Source organism: Drosophila melanogaster, chromosome 3L (assembly GCF_000001215.4).
Source record: "Drosophila melanogaster chromosome 3L".
Classification (NCBI taxonomy): Eukaryota; Metazoa; Arthropoda; class Insecta; order Diptera; family Drosophilidae; genus Drosophila; species Drosophila melanogaster.
Genome location: NT_037436.4, coordinates 12,754,847 through 12,778,731, shown reverse-complemented (window position 1 = coordinate 12,778,731; position 23,885 = coordinate 12,754,847). Strand labels below are relative to the sequence as shown.

General features: G+C 39.9%; 3 protein-coding genes across 5 annotated transcripts; 2 read left to right on the top strand and 1 right to left on the bottom strand.

Moving 5' to 3' along the window:
* The first annotated feature begins 15 nt into the window (after positions 1–15).
* CG32106 (uncharacterized protein) lies at positions 16–4,781 on the top strand. Of its 2 annotated transcripts, none has more exons than NM_001259807.1 (5): positions 16–453; positions 509–707; positions 808–3,144; positions 3,199–3,276; positions 3,337–4,781. In NM_001259807.1, exons 1-5 carry the CDS (start codon positions 273–275, stop codon positions 4,733–4,735), a joined length of 4,194 nt encoding a protein of 1,397 aa, NP_001246736.1. In that variant the 5' UTR covers positions 16–272; the 3' UTR covers positions 4,736–4,781. The 2 variants fall into 2 exon arrangements, with proteins under 2 accessions (NP_001246736.1, NP_729828.2); NM_168514.2 differs by having other exon boundaries at positions 760–3,144.
* Positions 4,782–5,158: 377 nt separating this feature from the next.
* On the top strand, positions 5,159–10,300 carry Hip1 (Huntingtin interacting protein 1). Of its 2 annotated transcripts, none has more exons than NM_140340.2 (8): positions 5,159–5,457; positions 6,149–6,570; positions 6,630–7,360; positions 7,417–7,526; positions 7,591–8,337; positions 8,394–8,829; positions 8,896–9,300; positions 9,358–10,300. In NM_140340.2, exons 1-8 carry the CDS (start codon positions 5,422–5,424, stop codon positions 9,843–9,845), a joined length of 3,375 nt encoding a protein of 1,124 aa, NP_648597.2. In that variant the 5' UTR covers positions 5,159–5,421; the 3' UTR covers positions 9,846–10,300. The 2 variants fall into 2 exon arrangements, with proteins under 2 accessions (NP_648597.2, NP_729827.1); NM_168513.2 differs by lacking the exon at positions 5,159–5,457 and adding an exon at positions 5,513–5,988 and having other exon boundaries at positions 9,358–10,129.
* On the bottom strand, positions 10,127–23,683 carry Vps13D (Vacuolar protein sorting 13D). Its single transcript, NM_168512.4, has 19 exons — positions 23,490–23,683; positions 22,638–23,428; positions 21,278–22,327; positions 20,310–21,220; positions 19,968–20,098; positions 19,690–19,830; positions 19,004–19,631; positions 18,825–18,944; positions 18,439–18,763; positions 17,580–18,372; positions 17,275–17,527; positions 17,069–17,213; positions 13,662–16,997; positions 13,386–13,598; positions 12,473–13,327; positions 12,106–12,414; positions 11,553–12,047; positions 10,380–11,495; positions 10,127–10,221 (listed from the first exon to the last, which is right to left on the bottom strand). The coding sequence occupies exons 1-19, from the start codon at positions 23,584–23,586 to the stop codon at positions 10,171–10,173; spliced, it is 11,760 nt and encodes a 3,919-aa protein (NP_729825.2). The 5' UTR covers positions 23,587–23,683; the 3' UTR covers positions 10,127–10,170.
* Between the last annotated feature and the right edge of the window lie 202 nt (positions 23,684–23,885).

The following is a 23,885-nucleotide window of genomic DNA, read 5'->3' as shown; positions in this document are numbered from 1 at the left end:
CAACTGCTTGAATTTCGGTCTTGCACATTTTAAATTCACAGTTTTCCAAACTTTAGCGGACGAGTAGTCAAGAATCTACGCTGAACGCCCCATTTTGTTCAAATTACAGATTTTTCTATGAAAGATATAGTCAGAGGAAGAGACATCCCCTCTGCCATTGTTTTATTTCAAGAATTTGTAATTTAAATCAAATGAACGGCGGTTTTCAGAGGTATCAGCACACATGGTGCTGTCAAAAAACGCATCCTTGCATTTATGTGCGAAATAAAGCCATGCTGGGAAATGGCTATAGATTAGGTGGATCAGTTGGAGCAGATTTAAAAGAGGGTTTTAGGAAGTCCGTGAAAGAAGCCCATGGAACCCCTAAGATTGGTGGAACTTCTCCATGTAAATTTAGCAAACCAAAAGGACAAGTTCCGTGCAAAGATAACTATACCCGAAACTTAATAACAGGTAAATTATCTAATAAGGAATTGAAAACAAAATTCTAAATCTTCAGATTTCTAAGGAAAAGCATGTTTAAATAAAGTTGGATCCATAAGTAAATCCTTGACCAGTCAAGGAATTCAAAAGTCAAAAGCAGATTTGGAACAGAATCAAAAAGCGCTTGTTAAAGTCAATCCTAAACGTAGAAGAGAACGTAAAAAGACGCCTAAGAGATCAACAGCTGGGAATATTGAACAGCCCTTAGATGACGATGGTATATGGTGAGTGGGGCTTTTCTAGCTTAATCCTTGTTTAAATGCGAATCATAAATAGGTTTGAATGCAATGTGCCCTTTCGAGTAAATATTCCCTTTCCTATTAGCATGAAGAATCTATTTGGATCGCAGTTGTTTGAAGCCAATAGCAAATATCAGATTCTTAAGGCCATTGTACCGGATAGAAAGTTACAGAAGGATAATAAGCTAGAGTATCCATTAAGCTTCTCAATGCGTCCAGCTCTTCCACCTTCAGATCTTCAATCTAGCAATTCATCCACCAAAGCAACAACATTTACAAGGAAAAAGGGATTTAGACGTGGAAATAAAGCATTTCCCTGCGAAACATCTACTCAAACCATCGAAGAAGAATCCGATCCTGTTTTGATCTGCCTCGAACAAATTAGAAATCAACTGGCTGGCAAAACTACTGAAGGTCTAGAGAAAAACATATCACGCTGCTTTGCTGAGAAATCTACAAATGTAAGTAGCATTCAGAATGAAAGAAATGAAGCTGGCGTGGAAAATTCGAAGCACTCATCCCCAAATGAACCCATTGAACCTGAAAAAGACGATAAAAGTGAGAATTCGAAGCCCTCTAATCCACAAGACATAGCATCATTAGGAAGTTTTAAGAATAGTTCATCAAGGAATTCTTTAAACATATTACCGCAGCCTAAATCAGAGGCGAATCATAAGGAAAAGAAAAGTACGCTTTCTAAAACTCAGGCCGAATCGAATGGCAAGTCTTCATCAGTTTCCACAGAAAGTCAGAAAATGTCAGAAGAAAAAGTTGAAGCTAATTCAATCCGTAAAGATGGGGACTTGAAAACCCCAAAGGAAACCGAAAATAAAACTCATTTTGTATGTGTTCCCAAGCCAACTTTGAAACCATATATTTGTCTGTGCAGGATTCCAAGAGTTGTTCCAAAGTTTACAAGAGTTATGATGCCGAGTACAGTGTGTCAGCCTCATTTTGTGAATGGATGTCGAATGCCAAAATGGCAAACTTATAGGCAAAGCAACCAACATTACTGCCAATGTATCCACGCACAAGGAAATCAAACTCGATTACCTTCTACTACTGCACCTAGGAAGGATGTCATACAATATGAACAAGTAAAATCAGAATCTTGTGAAAAACCGATGTCCATGGGCAAACGGGGTATTATGAAACGAAGTTCGGGACAAATTAAAGGGACTAATCAAAGATTTGGAGGTAGTACCTTAAATAAGAACATTTGCTTTAGGGAACGCATCTCCACTTGCAGTCAATCAACCGAAATGGAGCAGCCCACAAAACAATGTCCCCGATATGATTGTGATGAATTCTATGTTTCCAGCAGAACCGATACTGAATGCGACTACAGATCCTCAAATAGCGACTTTAGATGCCCAAAAAGTGTGAAGAGTAAAAGTTCATATAAATCTTCTGATATGAGTTTTTCAAATAGTAGTTATACTGCACCAAGTGTTAATCCTAGTGAAAGGGAGTGCTTTTCTGAAGGATCGAAGAATGAATGTCCAAAGGAATCTTCTCCGGAAAGAAACTCAAAAATTAGCAGCATCGAAAAAACATCTCATAGTTCTCTTAAGTTTAGTTCGAAAACGAATAAATCTCCCCAACGAAACAAAGTTAAACAAATTATAAATAAAATTCAAGATATGCCACGAAATCAAACAAGAAATAAACGGAAACAACGGAATAAGAATCGCATGAGTTCTGGAGGCGAAACGTTTCCAGAGAACTCCACAGATTGTGATTACGAAGTGGCAGAAGCACAAACTCCAAGCACATCCAAAAACAGTTTCTCAGAAGCTTTGAAAGCAAGTCAAAATAAAAGTGCCATTGATATAAAAGAAAGTAACATCAGTAGAAAATCGGACCATTTAATTACCGAAAGAAATACCCGAAAAGAAAGTTCGCAAGAAAGTGAGAAACGAAACCCGGATCAAAGAATAAATTTAGAAAGCCATCAAAACGCTGCTGTTGATCCAAAACAAACTACAGATCAAAGTTGTAATACAAAACGAGAAGAATCTTTCAGGCAGCGCTCAAATTCAGCACCAGAATGCTGGATACTTCAATTCGCCCAAGGAAACCCAACAAATGCATCTGAAAAATCACATCAATATTCACCGGAAAATTGCAGAGAAAAACACAATTGTCCGGAAAACGTACTTGTACTCAAGGACGAAACTTGTGAAAGTGATTCAGATGACTATGAACTCGTAAGATGCAATGATATCTCAACAGAAGAAGAGACCGTAAATGCGAACTGTCGTGAATGCAAAACTCCGGACTACAGTATAAATGCAAGTATTTTAAATCAACTTAGAAATGAGGAAAGCTCGATTAGTCCTACACAAAGCCAAATAACTTTTATCCTTGCCGACGATCAACGTCCAAATGATCTTAACATATCACAGCAGAACGAAGGAAGGTATGAAAAATATACAAATAATTGTTTATATATCTAAAACCTTCTTTATTCCAGAGAAAAGCCACCAATGGTGCAAGTACCATTTCGTATGAGCAGCACTGAAGAATTGGGCATTTCCCAGCCAAAACAATTGTGAGTGTTCTTCTTTTCCGACAATTATGATCTCTTACTTTTAATCCAAACATATTTCAGGAGGAAATTTGGTCTAAACTTCACCAGACTCAATACCAATCAATTTCAAATGGCACCAGCGACTACAAGACACGTTCGACTACAAACCCAGAAAACAAAAAGGACGAAGAATCGAAACTGCAATTCTTCTGTTGGCCAAATGAACGGTGTATTTGTTCTAGCTTCTTCGCCATCTACTAGAACGAATACAGCAGAGCAATCTATTGAAAGGAGAAATAGGAATCTGCAGAATCATCCAGGCGTTTCTGATTCTTTGAGTAACAATCCACCATCCTCAGAAAATAGACGAAAAGCCCCATCCCAAACATCTTACCCAGTACTTAGACGTATTCAAAGAAATGATTCAAACAATTCGCAAGGCGGAAGATTCATTTCGGCCAGCAGCCAATATCCTGACCAGCACAGACAAGATGAATACCTAGCTTGTGATAGAAATAATAGTGACCAAAGCCATCGCGATAGTCATCAAAACGAGGACGGGTCGCATAATTCAGCTATGGTTGGAGCTTCTGGGTATTCTACTGACTTAACTTGGACAGATCCACCTCCGAACTCCCAATTACTAGCTCCCAATACATCGACTGACGTGGAAACACTGGAAACGGTAACCCTAATGCAACCTCGAAAACTTCGTAGTTGTGAAAGTGCTGGGATCAGAAACCAGGCAAATATCAATGGGAACACCGTTCTTATAGAGACAAGAACTCCCTGTAACAGGGAAATTCTACTCCAGACCTGTGGACGACCGCCCTGTAACTCGTGTCCTTATCAATACACGGGTCTTCCTCCGAGTCTCCATCAAGGATTTACGAAGCCACCGGATCATATGCTACAACCGCAGATCTCTGTGAGTGCTCCACAAAATGTCACTCCTTTCGATGAAGGGTACCTTATAGATCCGCGGGATCAGTGGATGCCCACTAAGTCACCAGCTTCAGCACCAGCCGTGCAGCATCAATTTCAAATGAAGGAACAATGTCAGCCGGATCATGGATCCTATCATCATTTTCAGGAATCTGTACATACTTCAGACCCAAGTTCCTCTCAGGCCAGAAACCCTGACTACAATCCTCAACTAAAAGAGAACATTCGAATGCTTCCAGATGGATTCTATGAACGCACCGTGAATAAGTATAATATAACACGCATGGATTCCAACTTCCAGCCACCGGAATTTTCACTGCAGCCAAATTTTGTTCACGGAGAACAGCATCCTACTTTCAGACACCACGCTTGTCCTTATAGCAATCAATATCATCATCCGCAACTGATGATGACATCCGTTCCAGATCCCAATCGACGTTACATTCCACCACAAAACCAATACCCAGCCGAGATGTTTTGGCCACAGCAAAATGTACATTTGGATTACTATGATCAATCGGAATACCAAATTTAATCCAAACAGTTGGAAGAATACATTAAATTAAAATTACTTTAAAAACAAATTAAAATTGTCGTTCTTTTATTTAAAGTAAAAATATGGTAGCAGATCTATAAATATCGAACAAAATCTATCTTTTTAGAAAATCAGTACACAAAAATTTCAAAAACACATTCTAAAGCTTTTTTTTAAACCATCGTATAAAATCAAATTAAATTAAATTTTTAACTTAACTGAAGTTTTATTGAAAGCGTTCGATGTTATAATTTAAATATTGGTTCATTTAAGTGTATTTCAATTCAAATATCCTTCGATTTAATGGAAAAAAATAAAAATTTGCAAAACATTTTTTTTCGCGCTCAAAATGGTGATGCAAGAAGTTGATGACTATCGAAACGAATCGATAGGGTAAAGCCCGCATATCGGAACACCGCCCAGCTCTATTAACTTTTATCGATAAAGGAAAACAACATTTGTTTATATGACTAATTTACTCTTACACTCATTGTTTCATACACGCACACGATCGGAATCCGAATGAATACGAACGCGACCAATACGAAAACAATGGCCAACATTGTTGATAAGATAAGATAACTCCCGTTTCCAATGTCTTTGCTGTCTTTGCTCTAATGCACATATATCGCGCTGCGAATGATTCGAATTTGTTCAGCAAGTACGCCAAGAATTGTCAGTAAACAATGGCAACTCACGCCGAAAAGGAGTTCTACCACCTGGTACGTAAGCCCAAAGGAAAGCCAAGAAAACCGCCAAGAATACCCACAGCAGATTATAGGCACACGGATGTTGTCATATCATGTGCATAGTGTAAATACCTAAATGTTTATGCACACAACTACAGGCGCGCCGCTCAAATATGCATAAACATTTCACTTAAGAAGTCAGCCTTGAACCAGATTATATGGAACAGCTCGAAATATCATCAGCTTTTCACACGACTTGCAACACCACAGAGACTACACTACATGCTAATCCCAAGTTTCTCCGCTTCGGATGACCCAGAAAATTAGAAACTGCAATGAATGCTATGCGGACTACATCCACTTTGATCAATTGTTCAATGTGCACACAAAGGCCTTTCAAATTTTTTGATTATCAACCCAAATTCGGCACGATAAGAAGTGAAATCCAGTATTTAGATTACCTTCTGTTATCATAAATTCATATCAAACACATGGTGTAGGTGTTTGGAATCTTATTTTTAAAAGCATCGAAATGTTTGCACTTCCAAACTAAATAGTCGATCAGTGAGTCACCCCCTTTAGATCGAATTCCACTAAAAAGTATAAAACTATAGATATCGTCCGCCAAAATCCGTCCATATCTTATAAGCTGAGTCAGTCACTTCTTCGAAAGTGTACAACAATAAAAAGCCATTTAAACTATAATATTTACATTTCATTTCAGAACGTCAGCGTGTCCAAAGCTTTAAATGGCCTGGAAGCGCCACTCAAAACCAAACATGCCCGCTCCATTATTATTATGATACACAAGGCCAAAGAGGCCAAAACATTCTGGATGATCATCTCCCGGCAGCCTTTGATGCAGAGTAGATTTACTGCCTGGAAGTTTTCGCATCTGCTGCACAAGGTCCTGCGAGAGGGTCATGAAAGTGCCATCCGCCACTCGCAGAGCCACAAGAAGATGATACTGGAGGTGGGAAAAATGTGGGGCCTGCTGCAGGACGATATTGGATGCTGCATACAGGCGTATAGTAAGCTCTTGGCCACAAAATTAAACTTCCACGACAAAAATCGAATGTTTCCCGGCACCCTGAACATTTCGTTCACGGAACTCTTCATTGCTGTGGATAGGGATTTAAATTATTGGTAAGTAAAAATAGATATATATTACTTTCAAACTACTGAGACAGAACCATTGATTCCAGTTTTCAACTGTGCGTGGAAATTTTCGACTACTTGGAGGATATAATTGCGCTGCAATTGACGATATTTTCATCTATGGAAAAGTACAGAATGTCGTCGATGACACCGCAGGGACAATGTAGATTAGCGCCAATAGTTTGCCTTATCCAGGATTCCAATGCGTTGTACGATTTAAGCGTTCGGTTAATGTTTAAACTACACGATGGTGTACCATACGACGTTGTTTCCGGACACAGAGATCGCTTTCACGGTCTGTTTTTAAAGTTGAAGAGTTTTTACAACAACGTGCGACCGCTTCAGTATTTCAAGGACCTAATAACAATCCCGGAATTGCCGGACTCAAGTCCTAACTTCAAGTCCCAAAACGATTTCACCAGTTATGTACCGCCAGTGGTTCACGTTCCCCAGGAGCCCGATCCGGTTGTTGAAGACCTTGTGGATACCAACAATCACGAGCTGGAAGCCTTCAGTCAAGCCCAGCAGCAGCTTAGCATGTTGGAGGGTATAATCAGCGAGAAAGAGGCTAGCATTGAGGAGCTGTCATTCAAATTGGACGCAATGCAAAAAAATTTCGACGCACTGCAGCAAAGCTACAGACACGACGTTCAGGAGTTGCAACAGAACAATACTGTGCTGTCAAATGATCTGGTCTTGGCGAGAGAAATGTGTGCCACCTTTCGGATGCAAAATGACGATCTTGAGATGCAACTGAATCAGAACCCAATTCTTTTACGTAATTAAATGCTTATTAAACATAATGAAGTCATATAAAAATACCTTGTATTTCAGAAAAAGCTATGGAGGAAGAAGAAAAGCACAAGTTGTCGTCGGAAAAGTTTAATAAACTTAAAACTCTATACACAAAGATTCGAGATGAGCACATTCAGCTGCTGAGAGAGGTATGCAGAAACACAATATTTTCTATTTCCTATACTAATATTCATTCATATACTTTTATATCAGCAAAGTGATTGCAACAAGTCCTTAAATAAAGAGAAACAAGTAAACTCACAACTATTGTTGGAAACTAAGGAGCTTACCAATGAAATTTCCAAAATTAAAGTAAACGTAGAGGAAAAAGAGAAAACAAACTTGATTCTGCAAAAGCAAATCGAAGAGCACAAGGAGAAAATAGCACATCTTGAAGCAGTCAAAAACGAGATGAAGGAGAAATTCGATGATGTGGTTAAACAAAAGGAAATTCAGGAACTCGATATTATTTCCACTTCCGAAAACCTGAGGCTAAATTGCCTCAAAGTCGAAGAGCTTAATGGAAACCTCAATGACACCCTGGAAAAACTGTCGAACGCCGAAAGCCAAATAAATGCAAAGACCGAGGATATCGAGAAAATGCTAAAAGCTTTTGAAGCGGAAAAGGCATTGCTCTTAACTCAGATTGAACAACAGAGTGTTGAAAGTAAAAGCCATAGTGAAGCTCAAAACGCTCAATTGCAAGAAATAATGGATAACTTGGAACAAAAGGATAAAGAGTTCAATGAAGTTAAGCTTCAGCTGTCCAGCGCAGAAAGCCAAATCAGCTTAAAGGCATTGGAAATTCAAAACAATTTAAAGGCATTTGAAGCGGAAAAATCAGTGCTATTAACTAAAATAGAGCAGTTAGGTATAGAGCATAAAAACAACAGCGAAGCACAAAATGCTCAATTGCAGCTAACTTTAAACAACTTGGAGCAAAATGAGAGTGCATTACAGGTAAATGAAACCAATTTAAATCAAGAAAATTATAGAAACTGCTTTTCTTTCTTCAGCAAACCCAGGAAATTGTGAATCAATTGAGGCAGGAAAATGCTTCAGCGGGTCAGCGTAACGAGGATTTGCAAAGCAAACTCTCGCTTACTGAGGTAAAACTAACCCAAGCAACACAGCAAATTGATGCCGTGACAAGTTCGTACCAAATCTGTAGTACCGATTTGAGTGAACTCAGAAAATTGGTGATCAAGACTGTAAAGGAAATATGCAATTCGAAGTTGAGCGGATCGGAACAACAGCCTTTGGATGCGGTGCCAAACATAATACGCGAAATGGAGACCATTTTAAATAAGTTCAATAACGCATCGGCTATAAACTATGTTGCTTCAACCGAAGGACTGCAAAATGTTATGTATCTGGGTTATGTATTTATAAAACTATACGATCAATGTGATGTTATCTACAAAACAACAACTGCAATTGAGACAGGTCAGGGTAAGTTGATAACACTAAAAACATAACCACCTACAGCAAACTAACTTTGTATTACTTATTTTGCAGAAATTTTCTCAAAAACAAATTTGTTATGTACCGATATCTGTCAATTGTTCCAATACTTATTAAATAATGAAACAAAAGAACCCGAGAGACAGAAAACAATCACTGATATACAAACAAAGCTGAGAGATATTGAAAAGCTGATTGAGAAAATAAAGGCATCATTTGAACAGAAGATTGATTTAGATAAGCTGCTCGAAATCGAGCTTCGCGAGATGGACGCTGCGATTGATGATGCAGCCTCCAAAATTACAGATCTACTGGCAAAGGCTCGAGAGAAGGACAACCAAACCAATTTAGAGGTAAACGGAAAAATAGTGGATGCGTGTACCACCTTGATGGAATGTGTCAAAGCTCTAATCCAAAAATCTCGTCTCCTGCAACACGAAATCGTGGCTTCCCAAAAAGGTAGCTAACAATATTTTTTAATTCAATGAAGTTACTGACAAGTAATTACTCTTTCAGGAAATGCGAGTGCTAATGAGTTTTATAGGCGGAACAGTCAGTGGTCAGATGGTTTGATATCCGCCTCGAAAAGTGTGGCGAAGGCAGCCAACTATCTGGTGGAAGCTGCAAACAAGGCTATTGAAAGTGAATCTGGCAAGAACTTTGAACTCATTGTGGCTGCCCAAGAAATTGCTGCCTGCACGACCCAAATGGTTATTGCGAGCAAAGTCAAGGCTGAACGTAATAGTCAAAAGCTAACCGACCTCACAAAAGCCTCGCGAAGCGTAACGCAGGCAACAGGAACTCTGGTCGCCACCGTGAAGGATTGCAACTCCCAGCTGGAGCAGCAGAGTGAAATAGAACTTTCTAAGCTAACGCCATCACAGATTAAAACGATGGAAATGGAAATTCATGTTAAAGTACTCGAAATCGAACAAGCTCTCCAAATGCAACGACTAAAACTCTCATCGTTTCGTAAGGAGCATTACAAGAATGCCGATTATTAAATACCATATTTATTAATGTTACTAACTTTACAAACATTCTTTTTTGTATTAATGCCCGTCATGACAAATAATATATCTACACAATATTTACACTGCGGTCATTTTATCCTACAATGAATCCGTAATATCTGTTTATAGTATTCCGTGTCGATCGCTTTTTGATCCTTGATTTATATCACACCATAGTATGTGGGTTCATTATTTCTTAAATGTTTATTTTACTTACTACTTGAAATTAAAATAGCACTTATTGCCAAAGAAAATAAAATGTAACATTTGTTGTCAAAAGGTTTTTGTTTATTATCACGAACCGACCTATTGCATTTTATAAAACGGCATGTTCACGTTCATCAAAGACACTTTTAGCGTAGTTTATCTAAAAGAAAAAGACAAGTATGGAATATATGTGATAATCATTTCAAAATTTGTAAAAGTAAATAAATTATATGATAAACAAAGTCTGCGCTTCAACAATAATAGTTTATTATTGAAAGATAATTTCTACTAATTTCTGCTAAGATGATTTCTACTTACGCATCTTGATGCTGCCTCAGCACATTCCTCGGAACGACACCGTATCCTGGGCCTGGTAATCTTTGGAAGATTGGTTGATATCTCGATGTAGTGACTGGCCGACGCCCTGCTGCTCGTGGTTGGCGTTGTGCCGGCATTCGTTACCACTGGATGGCACGAAAGAATCTCACTAACATGACATTCAAACATAATGGTTGGATTGGCGTCGCTTAGTGAAAAGATTCGTACGTATTCTGTAGAAACCAGCAAGCGCAATCTAGCCTCCTTGTCGCTCCATAGATTGGGTTCATATGAAATTATCTTCTCCGAAAAGTTCTTTTGATTGATTAGGTACAGATATTGCTGCCCCTTGCTTTGGCGATTGGAATACAATGGCAAAAGACCACCAGGAGCACCAGTCACACATCTGGGTAGCCTTTTCCTTTCCGGAGCGTTTCTGTGACTATCTCGGCTTGTTTCACGAACGGCACTGGCAGTTTCCGATGCCAGGTCCAATACACCAATGATCGGTTTGGTGACAGTGCCTACTAAGCCCTTTCCCAATCCACTGAGAAAGCCAGGAACGCCATCGGAAGTGGCACCATCGTAAGTGTGTCTTACAATACTCGTTACTCCGCCCAGCAGTCCAAATCCGAGACCCTTCAGACCCGCTGCAAGGTGACCGCCGGATGTATTGGACTGCAGTTCCAGAATGCGTTGCCTCGTCTCATTGTCGTGATCATCCAGCACAACTTTTCCCAGGCTATCGGACAGCGTTTCTGTTAGCTTCGCCGTCGAATTCGATATGCCATGCGTAACATTTTTCACCAAACTCTTGACGGAGCCCTCAAAAATCAGTCCGGATACTCCTTCCGAAAGATCGTTGGCAAATCCCAATGGATTACCAAGGAAATCGACGCTGCCCAAAATTGCAGCCGCATGCCATTTGACTTGGTTGATGTAGTGCTTCTTCAGCTCCTTCCGATAAACGTCCATCGTCTCAAAGTGCAATTTATCCGAATACCTGTCGAGTTCAATCAAGGCATCTTCGAATTTTATTAGAGTGAGTCCAAGTGCCTTCTTGGTTTCATGCAACTCCACCGGCAACTTTGAAGAAGTGAATGCTGAAAGTCGAACCTTTAAAGAGAAAATTGAGTTGTTTAAGACCATTAAGTCTAGATTTTAAAAAATTACCTGAGTTGCGCCAATACTTAAGTTCTCAAAATAGTATCTCTTCATATCCTGCAGAAAAGGCTTATCATCCGTGTTCTCGAATTGGTATTGCACACTTAAGTTCTGACGGTTGATCTTGCCGTAGCCCAGGAATGAAGCCACTTTAAGTATCAGCTTCTCCTCCAGACTCGCCGTTGAGGGTTTCAAGTCCAGAGTTAAGTACTTGAAAATGATTGCATTCTTGTTGGGCGAAGGTAACATTTTCAGTTTGAGAACAACTGCATTTTGTGTTTCTTCAAGATCATTCGAAGTTTGCGTGTGCAATGCAATCGGACTCACAGCATCCAGCAATTGATTATCGATTTGTATATAGGCAATATTCAGATCTAAGGAATTCTCCAAAGCACTCTGTACAATATCACAATTTATGTGATCGAGGCTGATGAACATGATTTCCTCACAAGGCTTGCGAGCTATGATGGATATGCCGATTCCTTTAACAAGCTCCACATTAATCTAAAATGATATAACTCTTAGTTTGTTATACGTTAGATTTTTTCATAGTCTTACTTACCAAATACTCATGCACGAATGATACTTTTCCCTTATCCGTAATTTGCCTATTATTCAGGGAAGCATGCATCCATAGTAAATCGGGAGTTAGGAATACTGAATTTTGTTTAATTTTAATATCACATATTTCGATCGTGGATATGGGTCCATCCATTTTCGTCGAAAGCTCCAGCTGTCCCGATCCAGGCCTTAGTTTCTGTGCAACAATGTGTTGTCCAATGGGTATTTGTTTACTCGAACTTGCCCTGTTTTCCGTTCTGCCCACGACTGCCTCATAGTTGGGCTTCAGGCCGCTCTCTCCAAATCGAGACTATAAAGTAAACCATTTTAGATTAAAGGTTATCAATAAAACATAAAGAAATCCTTACCTGTACGCACATATTGGCATGGCACATCAGCCGTCCATTCTCAAATCTCCATGTCTGCGTTGTAACTCTTTGCTTATTGGGTGTTCGGACCACCAAGTTGGTGAACTCCATGGGATTCGGAGCCTTCTCCAGATCGAGTACAAGTCGCACTGCATTCGCATCATTTGTTTGAATCGGCGGGGTGGATCCTTCATGCTCCAACTGACCATTCGAGTTCATTAGCCACAATTGTGAACGATCACCCGAGTTTTTCTCAACTATCACAACTTTTTTACCACGTACGCCCAAAACCAACTGTCTGTGCGTGTTTTCCTCCTCATTTGAACGCTCAAAAGTTCCTTGAAATGCGATGTAAATGAAGTTGGTGTACGTTAGTGTTTTCTTAATGTTGTTTTTGTTGTTAATCGGGAATTCTATCATGTTTCCTCCAGGTGCCTCCATCAGCAAAATCTGTTGGCCCAAGGGATCATCCATGACATAGGATAACGAAGATTGCGGTCTAACTGGCGTAATCCAAACGGGCTTCGATCTCAGCTGTGAGAAATTGATGACAACTTCCGAACAATTGTCAATTCGAATCGGTGGTGGTAAAGTTCGCGCGTCCGTGAATAAGAGTATAAAAGTAGCATCCTTCGAGATGATTTCCAAGCGAAGAAAAAACATTTCTCCCCACTCATTTCGCACATTGATGTACAAGCTCTGGACATCTTTGATGGGAATCCCCTTTGACCAACAGCAGCACTCGATCTCCGGAATTCGTACGCAAATAATCTGCTCCTGATCCCAGTTGGGCCAATGGAAAGCGAAGTTGCAATCAACGGGTGCTGATATAATCTTACGCGGATCGGGACGGTCCTAAAAATAAAAATATATATCACACAAGCTTAATTTAGATAATGATATTACAACTCACATAGTTAACAATGTCGCAGAGCTGCATAAACTCCAGCTTATAGCCACTACGATTGTGCAGATGGAATCTGGGAGAGAGCGTAACAAAGGTCGTGCAAGCATAGAGTCCTCTGCCCCTCCTGACGCTGATTCCAATCGCATAGCTGCCCTTTGTATTTTCCGCACGCAAATCCCTGTCGGCCAAATCCTTGTGCGTACTAAAACTTTTGCACCACTATAAACATGGGAGTAATTCACAATTTAAATAACAATAATATCCAGCTAGACTTTAGCATACCATATTGTTGGAGCCATAAGCTTTTCCCAATCGCAGTACCAGTGCCGGAGATCCTTCCTGATCCGAAAACGAGAACATTAGCGGCGCCACTTGCCGCGCAGTTTCGTGCTCCTCGAATTGCCCAGCTGCCGTATGACTGGTACCTTCTTGTTTGTAGATCAGGGGAAGTCCTGTTTTGTTGATTATCCAAACTGGAGCACTGATATATAGTTCCATTCCCTTGCCTGGCACCGATTGTATGGACACGCGCACGTGCAGTTCCCGTTTTTGAATGTCAATCAATTTCAGTTTCGGTTCTATAACGCCCCTGTGGCTCACGGGAATCTTAAGTTGGCCCGAAAGTTGAAAGTTGTCCAGTGTGATGCTCAGATTGAGGGGCTGGCAAATGTTAACGTTGTAGATATTAACACTTTCCGATGAGTTTATTCTGCCGGTGGCATGCTCGTGGATCTTGAACATAAGGTCACAGCAAAGCATATTGTTTATCTTGAGCGGTGGCAGAAGCGTAATCTTATGACCCGGTAAATTCTGTTCCTTACAGTGATAAATTTCCCGGCTTATATTCACGAAAGTGTACAAGATACTCTTGTTGGTATCGTAGCCAGCGAGTAGCTGTCGAGTGTCATCCTTGCCGCAGGCTTTCCACAGGATTTCTTCATTGCTAAAACCAGTGTCCTCGTAGGCATCGCTTTCACTCGTATTATGTGCCACATATAATGAGGCATCGATGAACTTGAGCGGCACAGATAGTTCATCGTTTGGCTTTATTACACTTATTGAACTCAGTCCATCGCTGTGCGTGCCTTTCAAGGTCATTTTCAGGAACACATTCCGATCCAGTTTGTTTATCACGCCCAACGAGGACTTGACTTTGATGAGCTTCTGGGCAGATCCAATCAATGATATATCGAAGACTATCCGACTTTTCGTCAAAAACTGCGAGTCCAATTTTGTGGTGCGGAAAAACATGCCCACTTTGTCCACCGATATGGGTCCAATCAATGTCCAGCCATGGATTTGTACGAAAATCTGGTGTAGATTCAATTGGTGAGAGTGCACGTGTCTAAGTTTGCTTTTCTGGCTAAAATCAAATGTTTTCGTCTCGTTCGGCTGCACGGAGTACCAGTTCTTGATCAATTCCACCTGCTGTAAGTCGGAACGCGTCAAATCTCCAAGTGGAGCGTAAATCGGTTTAAAAAGCAGTGGTGTTCCGCTGAGATTTTGGAGCGCGAACGGAATAAAAGGGGAACGTTGCCTAAAGTTCTTGGCTCCATTGTCATTGAAATCGTTTGTCCAGTTCTTCAGAACCATGTGAAACAGTTCAATAAACGTGGACGTCACGTTCAACTTGAGCATCTGCTTGCTGGAAATTCCAATCTCAAAGCGTTTTTTGTTATCCAAATGACCCTTGGTGTACTTCCAGTTCAAATTGGACTCCCACGTCTCTGCCACTGGTTCCCATCCACTCAGACGACGATTATAATAGTTGACGGACACTTCTGTGTCAATGTTACCCAAGCTATAGTGTCGAATATTTGTCTCCTTGGGATTGGGATCCTGCGTTTGGAAAGTAAAGTTGAGCAGGAACTTCGAGAGCGATACCTCTAGTAGTGGCACATCTGCATCCATGCAATCGTCAATTATAAACACCGATATGAGACTGGCATCCACTACAGCGGTTTTCATTTCCAGGGCGGGATTTCGGTAGGTGTTCTGTTTTTGCTGGGACAGCCAAATGGCGGCGTCGTTGATTCGCCAATTATTTATCTGCATGGCGTACAGACAGTCGGATATCTCGAAGCCCATTGCCACGAGCGGAGCCGCCTTCTCCAGATCCGAATCAGCTTTTGATATAACGTTCTTCGGTCGTGATGTTTGTGTGGGCAGTAGTCGCGCCATTCTCGAAAACAATTTAACATCAACATAGGAGAGCCGAATGTTCAAGTGCTTCTGAATTAGTATGTTCAAGCAATTACTCCGAAGTTCTATAATCAGCGTAAAGGGATCGATTATGGACAAAGCACTCTCCTCTTCGGCGTCCAGGGTGCAGGAAAATATTTCCAAATGGTTAATGTCCAAAGATAGAGGCACAATGTTGCTATTTGGTTTATAACAAATGACAGTTGTACTCTTCAAAATGATTGCGTTCGAGTCCAAGCGACTACATTCCTCAGCGAATATAATCTCCGAGTCTGTAATATTTACAACATATTCCGTGGAAATACTGGTGTCGATCTGTGGCTTTTGAGCAATCTGATTTGCCGCATTATTTACCACTGGTGCCGGTGAATCTTCTTGCAAATATGACTTCAATTGATCCAGAAAACTGAGGAGAGCAAACACTCTCATGTTGTTGAGCATTATTGTGTACTTGGAAAAAGTGGCTTTTTTCCTGCAATGGACTTCAACCTGTACGGAATTCTCGATTCGGACCTCCTTTTTGGATGGCTCCAATATGTTTTTAAACACGTTTTCGTTGCTCTTGTCGCTTTCGTTTCTCTCGTCAACAATTAGAATATTGCTCGATATTAAATCAATATCCTGTGAGCCGTCGCTGAACAAGTCGATTTCCAGAGTGGATTTCAAAAAGTGGATACACGCCAAAGGTTCTATGGCAGCACTTTGCGAAGTATTTAAAGCCAGTAGCAGTGACACGTCTTCCAGTAAAATTCGAATCGAAATTAGAATGGACACTATCTTAGACACTTCATTCTTTGGCATTAGGTTAATGGTTGAAAGTCTTTCGATGGATGTGCAACTGTTATTGTGGTAGTTCATGTAAATATCATCGGTTTGTTCTCCAATATTGTTGTTCAGAAAACTTCGAATCAGTTTGTATTGCTGAATATTGATGATGCCACTCAATTTTGAGAAGGTTCCTTGAACACTGATGTCTGGACAGACGCGATGGGCATCTGCCGAAAGGTTTCTCTCCAACTGCAGGTGAAGGAAGCATGACTCATTGAAGAACGGCTGACCCAATCGTAGGAAGTTCATATCAGCGATTATAATTCGATCTTTCTCCTGATCAGCTTTAGCTTTCATGGAGCTTCTTTCGCCGGAGAATAGGTTTATATTGACCAGGTCAATTCGCATTACATCCAGGATTTCATCTTTACTTGGCGTTGCACTCATTTTGCTTATTATATTGTTGTCACTGGCAAAGTGGAAACTATTTTTCAGAGAGAACTGGCCAAGGTATGCGATTATTACTTCATTTCTGTTATAGGATGATGGAAGCACTATAACTGGAGAATCAGCTTGAATCACTAGCTTCATTTTCGATGGGCGCATATTCTGTTCACTGCCGTGTTTCTTTAATTTTCTAATAACAGGCTGTACAAATACAAAAATACAAAAAAAGCGATTAAAAAGATAAAGACCAATGAAAGGTATTTCTGTATTACCGTTTGCAATTGCAACAGATCCTTAACGAAAACATGTAACTCGGTTGAAAAACGTTTTGTGTGTATATAATGCACTGCAGACATGTTAATTCGCAGGGTTGAGTCGGTGTCCAAAGTATTTAAAGCTTCCAGATCGACCAGTTTTCTAAAAAGGCAAAGGAAAATAATATAGAAGTATTCAAATCTGGGGTTTAGCTCAGCCTTACTTTTTATATACAAAATTCAAGGCTTCCGTGCCACTAGTAAGAAACTTCTGCTTGTAAATGTTTCCATATTTGGTTAGATCATTAACTGACACAGATCCCAAGCAGCCTTCAACGATTTTGGAGTAGGGGTCCTGAAGAATCATGAAAACGGCATTCGACACATTTACTCTGGACAAGAGCGACTCATTGCGAATCAATGTAAAGTTAAAGCTCCTTATTGACACCTTCAGCTTACTACAAACTTTGTCAATATCTAAAATAAATAATATTTGTTAGATGTAGTTAATTTTCTCATAAGCACTCACGTTTTTCAACGAGTTTCATCTCTTCGGGGTATTTTTCATTAACGTTATCCACGGAAACCAGACCAAAGAAGTCGAATATAGTATACCACCGTTCAACGCAAATGGCCAAATTCAAGCAATTAAACTGAATTGAACTTGTTTGCTCCAGTTTACCATTTTGCGCAGATCGTCCGGTATGTGATTTGTAAATAACTAACGTTTGACTCTCCTTCTTTTTGCCCAACTCATTTTTGTTGGACGATGTATATTTTTGGTCTCCGCCAAAGACTTTAACCTGCATGTGGTTGTAGAAGCAGGATGGAACGGAGCTGGATCGGTTTTTCAGTGAGTTACAATAGCTTGGTAGGTCAGGACACGAAGAGGATGTCATTTCATTTTTCTTTATCTTCTGTTCGAGGTCCACAGAGGTCACCATATTTCTAAACGGTGATGTTAGGTCAGACTTTAGATCCTCCATTAGCACAGACTTTAACACGACTTCCACATCCTTGTCAAATCCTTTCGAAATATGTTTTACATTAAAGTTTTTAAATGTTAAATTTATCAAATCATTGTGATATTCATTCTGCAGGTTAATTTGAAATACGGGAACTGAGAACTGAATAGTTGTGCTGATAATGGATTCGGCATCAATATTCGCAGTTGGTTCAATATCTCCGTTTTGATCCAATTCGTCCGATTCATTTAGAACCTCATTGGAGAAATTAGTTGCGTACCGAATGGATTCCAAAAGTAACTCATATTGTTTCCGGTTTAGTGATACTTTAAGAGCCTCAACCATACTTCCTTTTATCTGCGATTGAATGAAATTAAAGTATTTAAAAATGTTACAATATAAACTATTGTAATTACTACTTACTGAGAACCTATTAAGTTGTTTGTCTTCATCATTATCGTCACTATATCCGGCATAAAGTTGCAAAGTAATCGCTGTATCGTGCAGTATGGGAATTGCGTCCTTATTTTTGGCAGGGTGAACATTGAAACTATATTCCCCTTCATCAATGTTCAAGGAGTATACGTATGTGTTTTTAATCTCAATCGTATAGGATTCATTAAACTCATCCGAATCGCATTTGACGGCATTGGAGCAACTGATCTTTCCCAAATTGGCTATCAAAACATTCGTACTTGTGTTGGAAATGGGCAGAATAATTATGGGACTACTAATTATTATATCAAGCCTGAAAAATAACAATTTAGGTTTAAAAATCAGTTAAATTTTGAGTTTATTTTATAGTGTACCAATTGTCCTGGCGATTTCGTTGTGGGTAAACTGGTCCGATTTGCTCGACTGCCCTAACCTGTTGCACAAACTCCTTGGCCATATCGGTAGCTTTATTACCAATGGAGGTGGCAAATTCTCTGTAAATATTGAAAAGGCATAAGTTATATTTTTAAAACATCTAACGTTTGTTACTCACCGCAAGCTCCTTTTAAAATACGTAATGCAAGCATTTACATCGCGCAGAAACCTGGGACAATGTGTATACGAAGCCGAAGCCATTCGCATTTGGAAAGTGCAAGTAGTCTTGTCACTCCAGTGACTTTGAAAACTTATAGCATCACTTTCGTCGCTCTTCGTTTCTTCGTTGTAATTATTTGAGTATATTTCATTTGAAAGCTGACTAAGAACGGTTTGCTTATTTGTGTCCGAAGCTCTCAAAATTTGATCTCGGCCAACAGAAAGTATTCTTGGATGGCAAAAGGCTTCGGAAGTGATGTCTATAACTTGTATTCCACCAAGGGAACCAATAATAGATAGGTCCGATTGAAAGGATGCATTGATTTTAGCTTCCGTCAGCGTAACAGTTCCAACTTTTCGACCCACATTAAATTTGTCCCTCTTGATGGTGTACAATAGCAGAATATTTAGTCGGAAGAAATCAAAGAATATTTCATTATGACTCTTATGATCGACTTGGTCAACCACATCAACTGGTGCTTCAGTTGCTTCCTTTGGCGATTCAGGGCTTTCGCTTGGAAAGATATTTTGCGCTAAAAGCGTCCTCTTAGCAAAGTTTAGAATTTCAATAATAGTATCCTGATTGGCTGAAATAAATAGTTTTATAATAGTTATATTTCTTTTTTTATTGGGCTTTATACATACCAATTATGTCCAAACTGTTGAATGTGATGCTCGTAGTGTGAAGTTGCATTGAATTGCTTTCGTTGGGCGGAACAATTTTAATGTCAACCGAGATGAGCGCTGTGGAGTCCTCATCGTCGCAGAATTCTGTGGATCTATCTCCTAAAAATGTACATAATGAAATATATTATTAGAAATTACCTTAAAGCATGGCTAATAAATTGCAAACTGGGATTGTTAGTATGCAGTTAGCGCGCAATAGAAATAAAAAACGTTTCCTCTCCTCACATAGTACATACCCATTTTAATATTTTGAACTGCTTTTGTGATCATGTGCGGACTAGTAGCCCTATCAAAAAAATTTGGCGATCCAGGCGAAGTGGGCGAAACAATTGCGCTATGTTTAAGGCTGCCAGATAAACTATCCATTCTATAAAATGCATAAATGTTTCGAAACCATTAAAAATTTAACACTTAAATGTGCAAGGCACAAACAACACATGCATACAGACAAAAAATATTCAATTTTCATAATTGTTTCTTAAAAAAAAAAGTAAATAAAGATCTTTATCAAGTTAAGTGGCAAAAATAAAAGCATTCTATCAAGCATTTCGCATGTATTTTCAAGGATGTACACATACCCAACATGACGATGACTAGCCACCAAAAGTTCAAAATCGGGACCGAAAGACTGAATGGCATCTACGAGGAGTAATCCGTGAACCGACATGGAAATATTCGTCTCATGCGGTTCTTTTGTTAAGCCAGCTCGTGCCCCAATAATTTGAAGCTCGGCAATGCTCCTTTCTGTCGATTGCATCTCGATCACCAGTTGATCCATTACAAACTCTATGACAACTCGGCTCCTATCGTCTTCCGCAAGGTTTTTGATTCTCTCGCTTGCGTAAATCGTGTTACCGCCTCTGTAAATGTTTTCCATTTCCTTTGAAGCCTTTATAATGGGTTTCATAATGTTGCAACAATTGTTTATGAGTTCCTCGTTGCCGTGTATTAATATTGTTGGGCAGGTGCCGAAGAGCATAAACGAGGGATACTCCGGATCGACGGTGAAGATATTCCTTTGCTCGAGTGTGAGGTTTATATTAAATTTATCAATCAGATGGAAATTCGACGATGTTTTCAAGCACGCTTGCCATCGTTCTTCGTATTTACAAACCAGAACTTGAAGGTTTGTAAAGTTGATCAAATATTTATCGTAAATCTTATTGTGCAAAACGTACTCTAGTTGAACGTTTTTGTTCAGAAAGCTTTCCGTTTTTGGATTTTCAAGCAGCGTCGGAGATTCCGAACCACTTTTTTCCGATGCAGGCGGAGTTGAACATGGAGTCAAATAGGTTTCATCGTCATCGCTTGTGTTTTCAGTAACAGCCGACTCTATCACAGGTATAACTCTCTTAACCTCCATTTTCCTCATTTCGAGTTTTCCGAAATCGAGCAAAACCATCAACGAATTGCTAACTTTGTAGTTTTCCAAAAATATTATGCGTGGCGCGAAAATTTCAATTTCGAACATCCAAATTTTTCGATTTACCTAAGGAATAACAAGAGTGTTAGCGTTTGTTATGAAAGTTTTAAATGATTGACTCACCTCATTTCCACTAAACATTTCATTCCAGTTCTTCATAAAGTCAGTTTTCTTCGCGACTCTATTGCGCGGTGAGTATTTAAAGGAATTCGAATCGGCCAGAAAATCTAAAAGCCACTGGATCGCATCCTCATTATAGATAAGATCTAGACCTTTTGATTTAATGTTCAGCTGAAAGCGTAAATGATTGCAATTTTCGTATTGTAATTGAAACAGGATATCCTCCTGGAGAGCAGCATTCTTTACTAGTTGATTTGGTGTGGCTGTATTCCCTGTTTGTGGCTTAATTAAGTAATTGTGCATCGTATCACTACTGGTTTTGTCTATTAGGTATACTTCTTGTAAGGATATGCCCACAGTGTAAGAAGTTAACTGTGGGCTCAACTGGAGGTAGGCGGAGAAGTTGTTGAATTGCATTTCCATAGACTTGTTCCTGCCATCATTTAATTTATCTTCGGTCTGCAGGATTACCAGTCCTTTGAGAAGCTTGATTGAAAAGTGTCCGAAGACAGCATCGCTTTTTAAGTCGGAAGAGTTCTGAAGTGAGTTCTCCAACGCAACGAGAATATCATCTTCCAAATGTTTCAGCGATTCATCCTGTTCATTATTTGGGGTACTGGGACTGTTCGCATACCAACCCATCCAGTTTGGAAACCAATGAAAGAGCATATTCTTGCCCTGCTCGTTCTGTGATTCAAAGGCGAAACCTTTCGTAAACACTTTTTCAAAGCATATCCTTCTCATTATGGTTAAATCCGATATCTTTCTATCGCTCTCGATGTAGGCTTTAAACTCCTTATCTGCAGCGGATAGATTTTCGTTGGGATTTAATATAATTGATTTGTAGAGCAGCATGTAACGAAGATTTTCCTTGAGCATTAACCACTTTTCCTCATTTTTCTTAAAGTCAAATCCATGGCATATGGTGGCGTATTTCCACCATGCGATTGGATTACTTTCTACGGTGCATGTGGGTCGCTTTAGCCTGTATTGTCGAACTTCCTTAACCTGACGGATTTCTGACAGCTTATCTAACATTTGCAGTCGCTGGACCTGGAAATATTAAAATAATTTATTAAAACAAATAATAAGCATATCAAATATGGTGATAACAACTGCGTCATGGGAAGTACAACTGTGTTTATTGGGGTACAAGTTCATTTTGGGGCTTGGTTAGATAGAAATAAGCAAATTTGTTGGTGATTGATATTGAACCAATATTATTCATTCACGAATAAAATGTATTGTTTGATAATCGCTTAAAAAGCAATCGAAATATGTACCTAATTCTGATGAACTTTGGACCTCAGTAAATTACGTCTCATTTAAGTGTTATTTGTGGCTTCAAGTTGGGCTTAGTTACCTTAGATATGTCTATGACCACCTCGGGAACCAGGAGTTCACAGGAAACCCTGGGTTTGTCTTTGGTACGTATCACCTGCTGGCATTTATCGCGCTTCCACCTGGCCGTTGCACAAATGGGCTTGATGATGAAATTGTGGGACCTCAGTTCGCAGGTGGAGTGCATTTTTTCGAGAATCTCCTGGTTAGAGTACGACTGACATTTGATGTCCTCGTGCAACAAATCCCAGTAGACCGAGAGCTCTTTGAGCTCCACCAGCTTGTAGTTCATTTCGTTGTTGTTCATTTTGTAGGACCCATTGGTCCAATCACAGTCGCAGCTCTGGGCGGTCAGAGATCCAATCTTGATGCCCGTGCATATCTTGCTCTTGCCGGTGTCCACGATGTCCTCGAACCGAAAGTGCACATCGGATATCTTGAGTTCAATGTTGTCAATGATGTTGGTGGCCATGTTGGTGCCATACTTCAGCCAGTTATTGTAGGATGAGAAGTAGTAAGACTCCATTTGTTTGCCCTTTTCGGAACGCCAGCCTGCTTCTGCGGTGTCCAGCACGGCCAGCTTATACTCCAAATCCTGCAACTTCTCCTTCTCGTAGTCCCAGTTGTCCAGGTTCTTCGGACAGATGATGCAGAACAGGCCCTCGATGGAGATGCACCATGGCGATGTCCTGAACTGGCGGACCGGAATCTGGAGTTTGATTTTACGGATACTGCCGGCGGTGACTTCGACCGGCAAATTGAACGAGCGGAGGGCATCTTTGCGTATGGGTATGTTCTCGAGCTCAACTTCGCCTGCGGGAAAATATATTGTTTATGCGATGCGGAATAAAGATAAACAATTATATCACAGTACCCGAGAGCAGTGCCACCGACAATTGGGCGGAATTCAAGTTCTCCAGATACTTTCCCAGATACGTGTTCAGCACCCACGTTATGAGGTCTCGCAACATGCTTGTTTATTAACCACTGACGCTAATCCTATTAAATATTTGTTTTTAATTCATGCCCTAAAACCACAACTATAAACATATGATTGGGGACTATCTACACCGCATAAATATTGCCGAGTCACAAATGGAACAAGTGGAATCGGAACAGGTTGTGGGATTGGATTGTAGTTGAATAAACAAGTGGTTTCTTTGGTTTATTTATTTCATAAATAATTTAAATGGGAAGTAGTTAATAAGATAATATATATCAGTCCTAATTTCGGGTGTTGCTTAAGTTTGAAATATATGTAAATGATGTT

Coding starts and splice junctions, on each gene's coding strand:
- CG32106 (NM_168514.2), top strand. CDS start 273: ATGCTGGGAAATGGCTATAGATTAGGTGGATCAGTTGGAGCAGATTTA. Junction 454..508: donor TACCCGAAACTTAATAACAG/GTAAATTATCTA, acceptor CAGATTTCTAAG/GAAAAGCATGTTTAAATAAA. Junction 3,145..3,198: donor TCACAGCAGAACGAAGGAAG/GTATGAAAAATA, acceptor TCTTTATTCCAG/AGAAAAGCCACCAATGGTGC.
- Hip1 (NM_140340.2), top strand. CDS start 5,422: ATGGCAACTCACGCCGAAAAGGAGTTCTACCACCTG. Junction 5,458..6,148: donor AAAAGGAGTTCTACCACCTG/GTACGTAAGCCC, acceptor ATTTCATTTCAG/AACGTCAGCGTGTCCAAAGC. Junction 7,527..7,590: donor ACATTCAGCTGCTGAGAGAG/GTATGCAGAAAC, acceptor CTTTTATATCAG/CAAAGTGATTGCAACAAGTC.
- Vps13D (NM_168512.4), bottom strand. CDS start 23,586: ATGTTGCGAGACCTCATAACGTGGGTGCTGAACACGTATCTGGGAAAG. Junction 11,496..11,552: donor TAAGTATTGGCGCAACTCAG/GTAATTTTTTAA, acceptor TTCTCTTTAAAG/GTTCGACTTTCAGCATTCAC. Junction 10,222..10,379: donor CTGAGGCAGCATCAAGATGC/GTAAGTAGAAAT, acceptor TTTTTCTTTTAG/ATAAACTACGCTAAAAGTGT.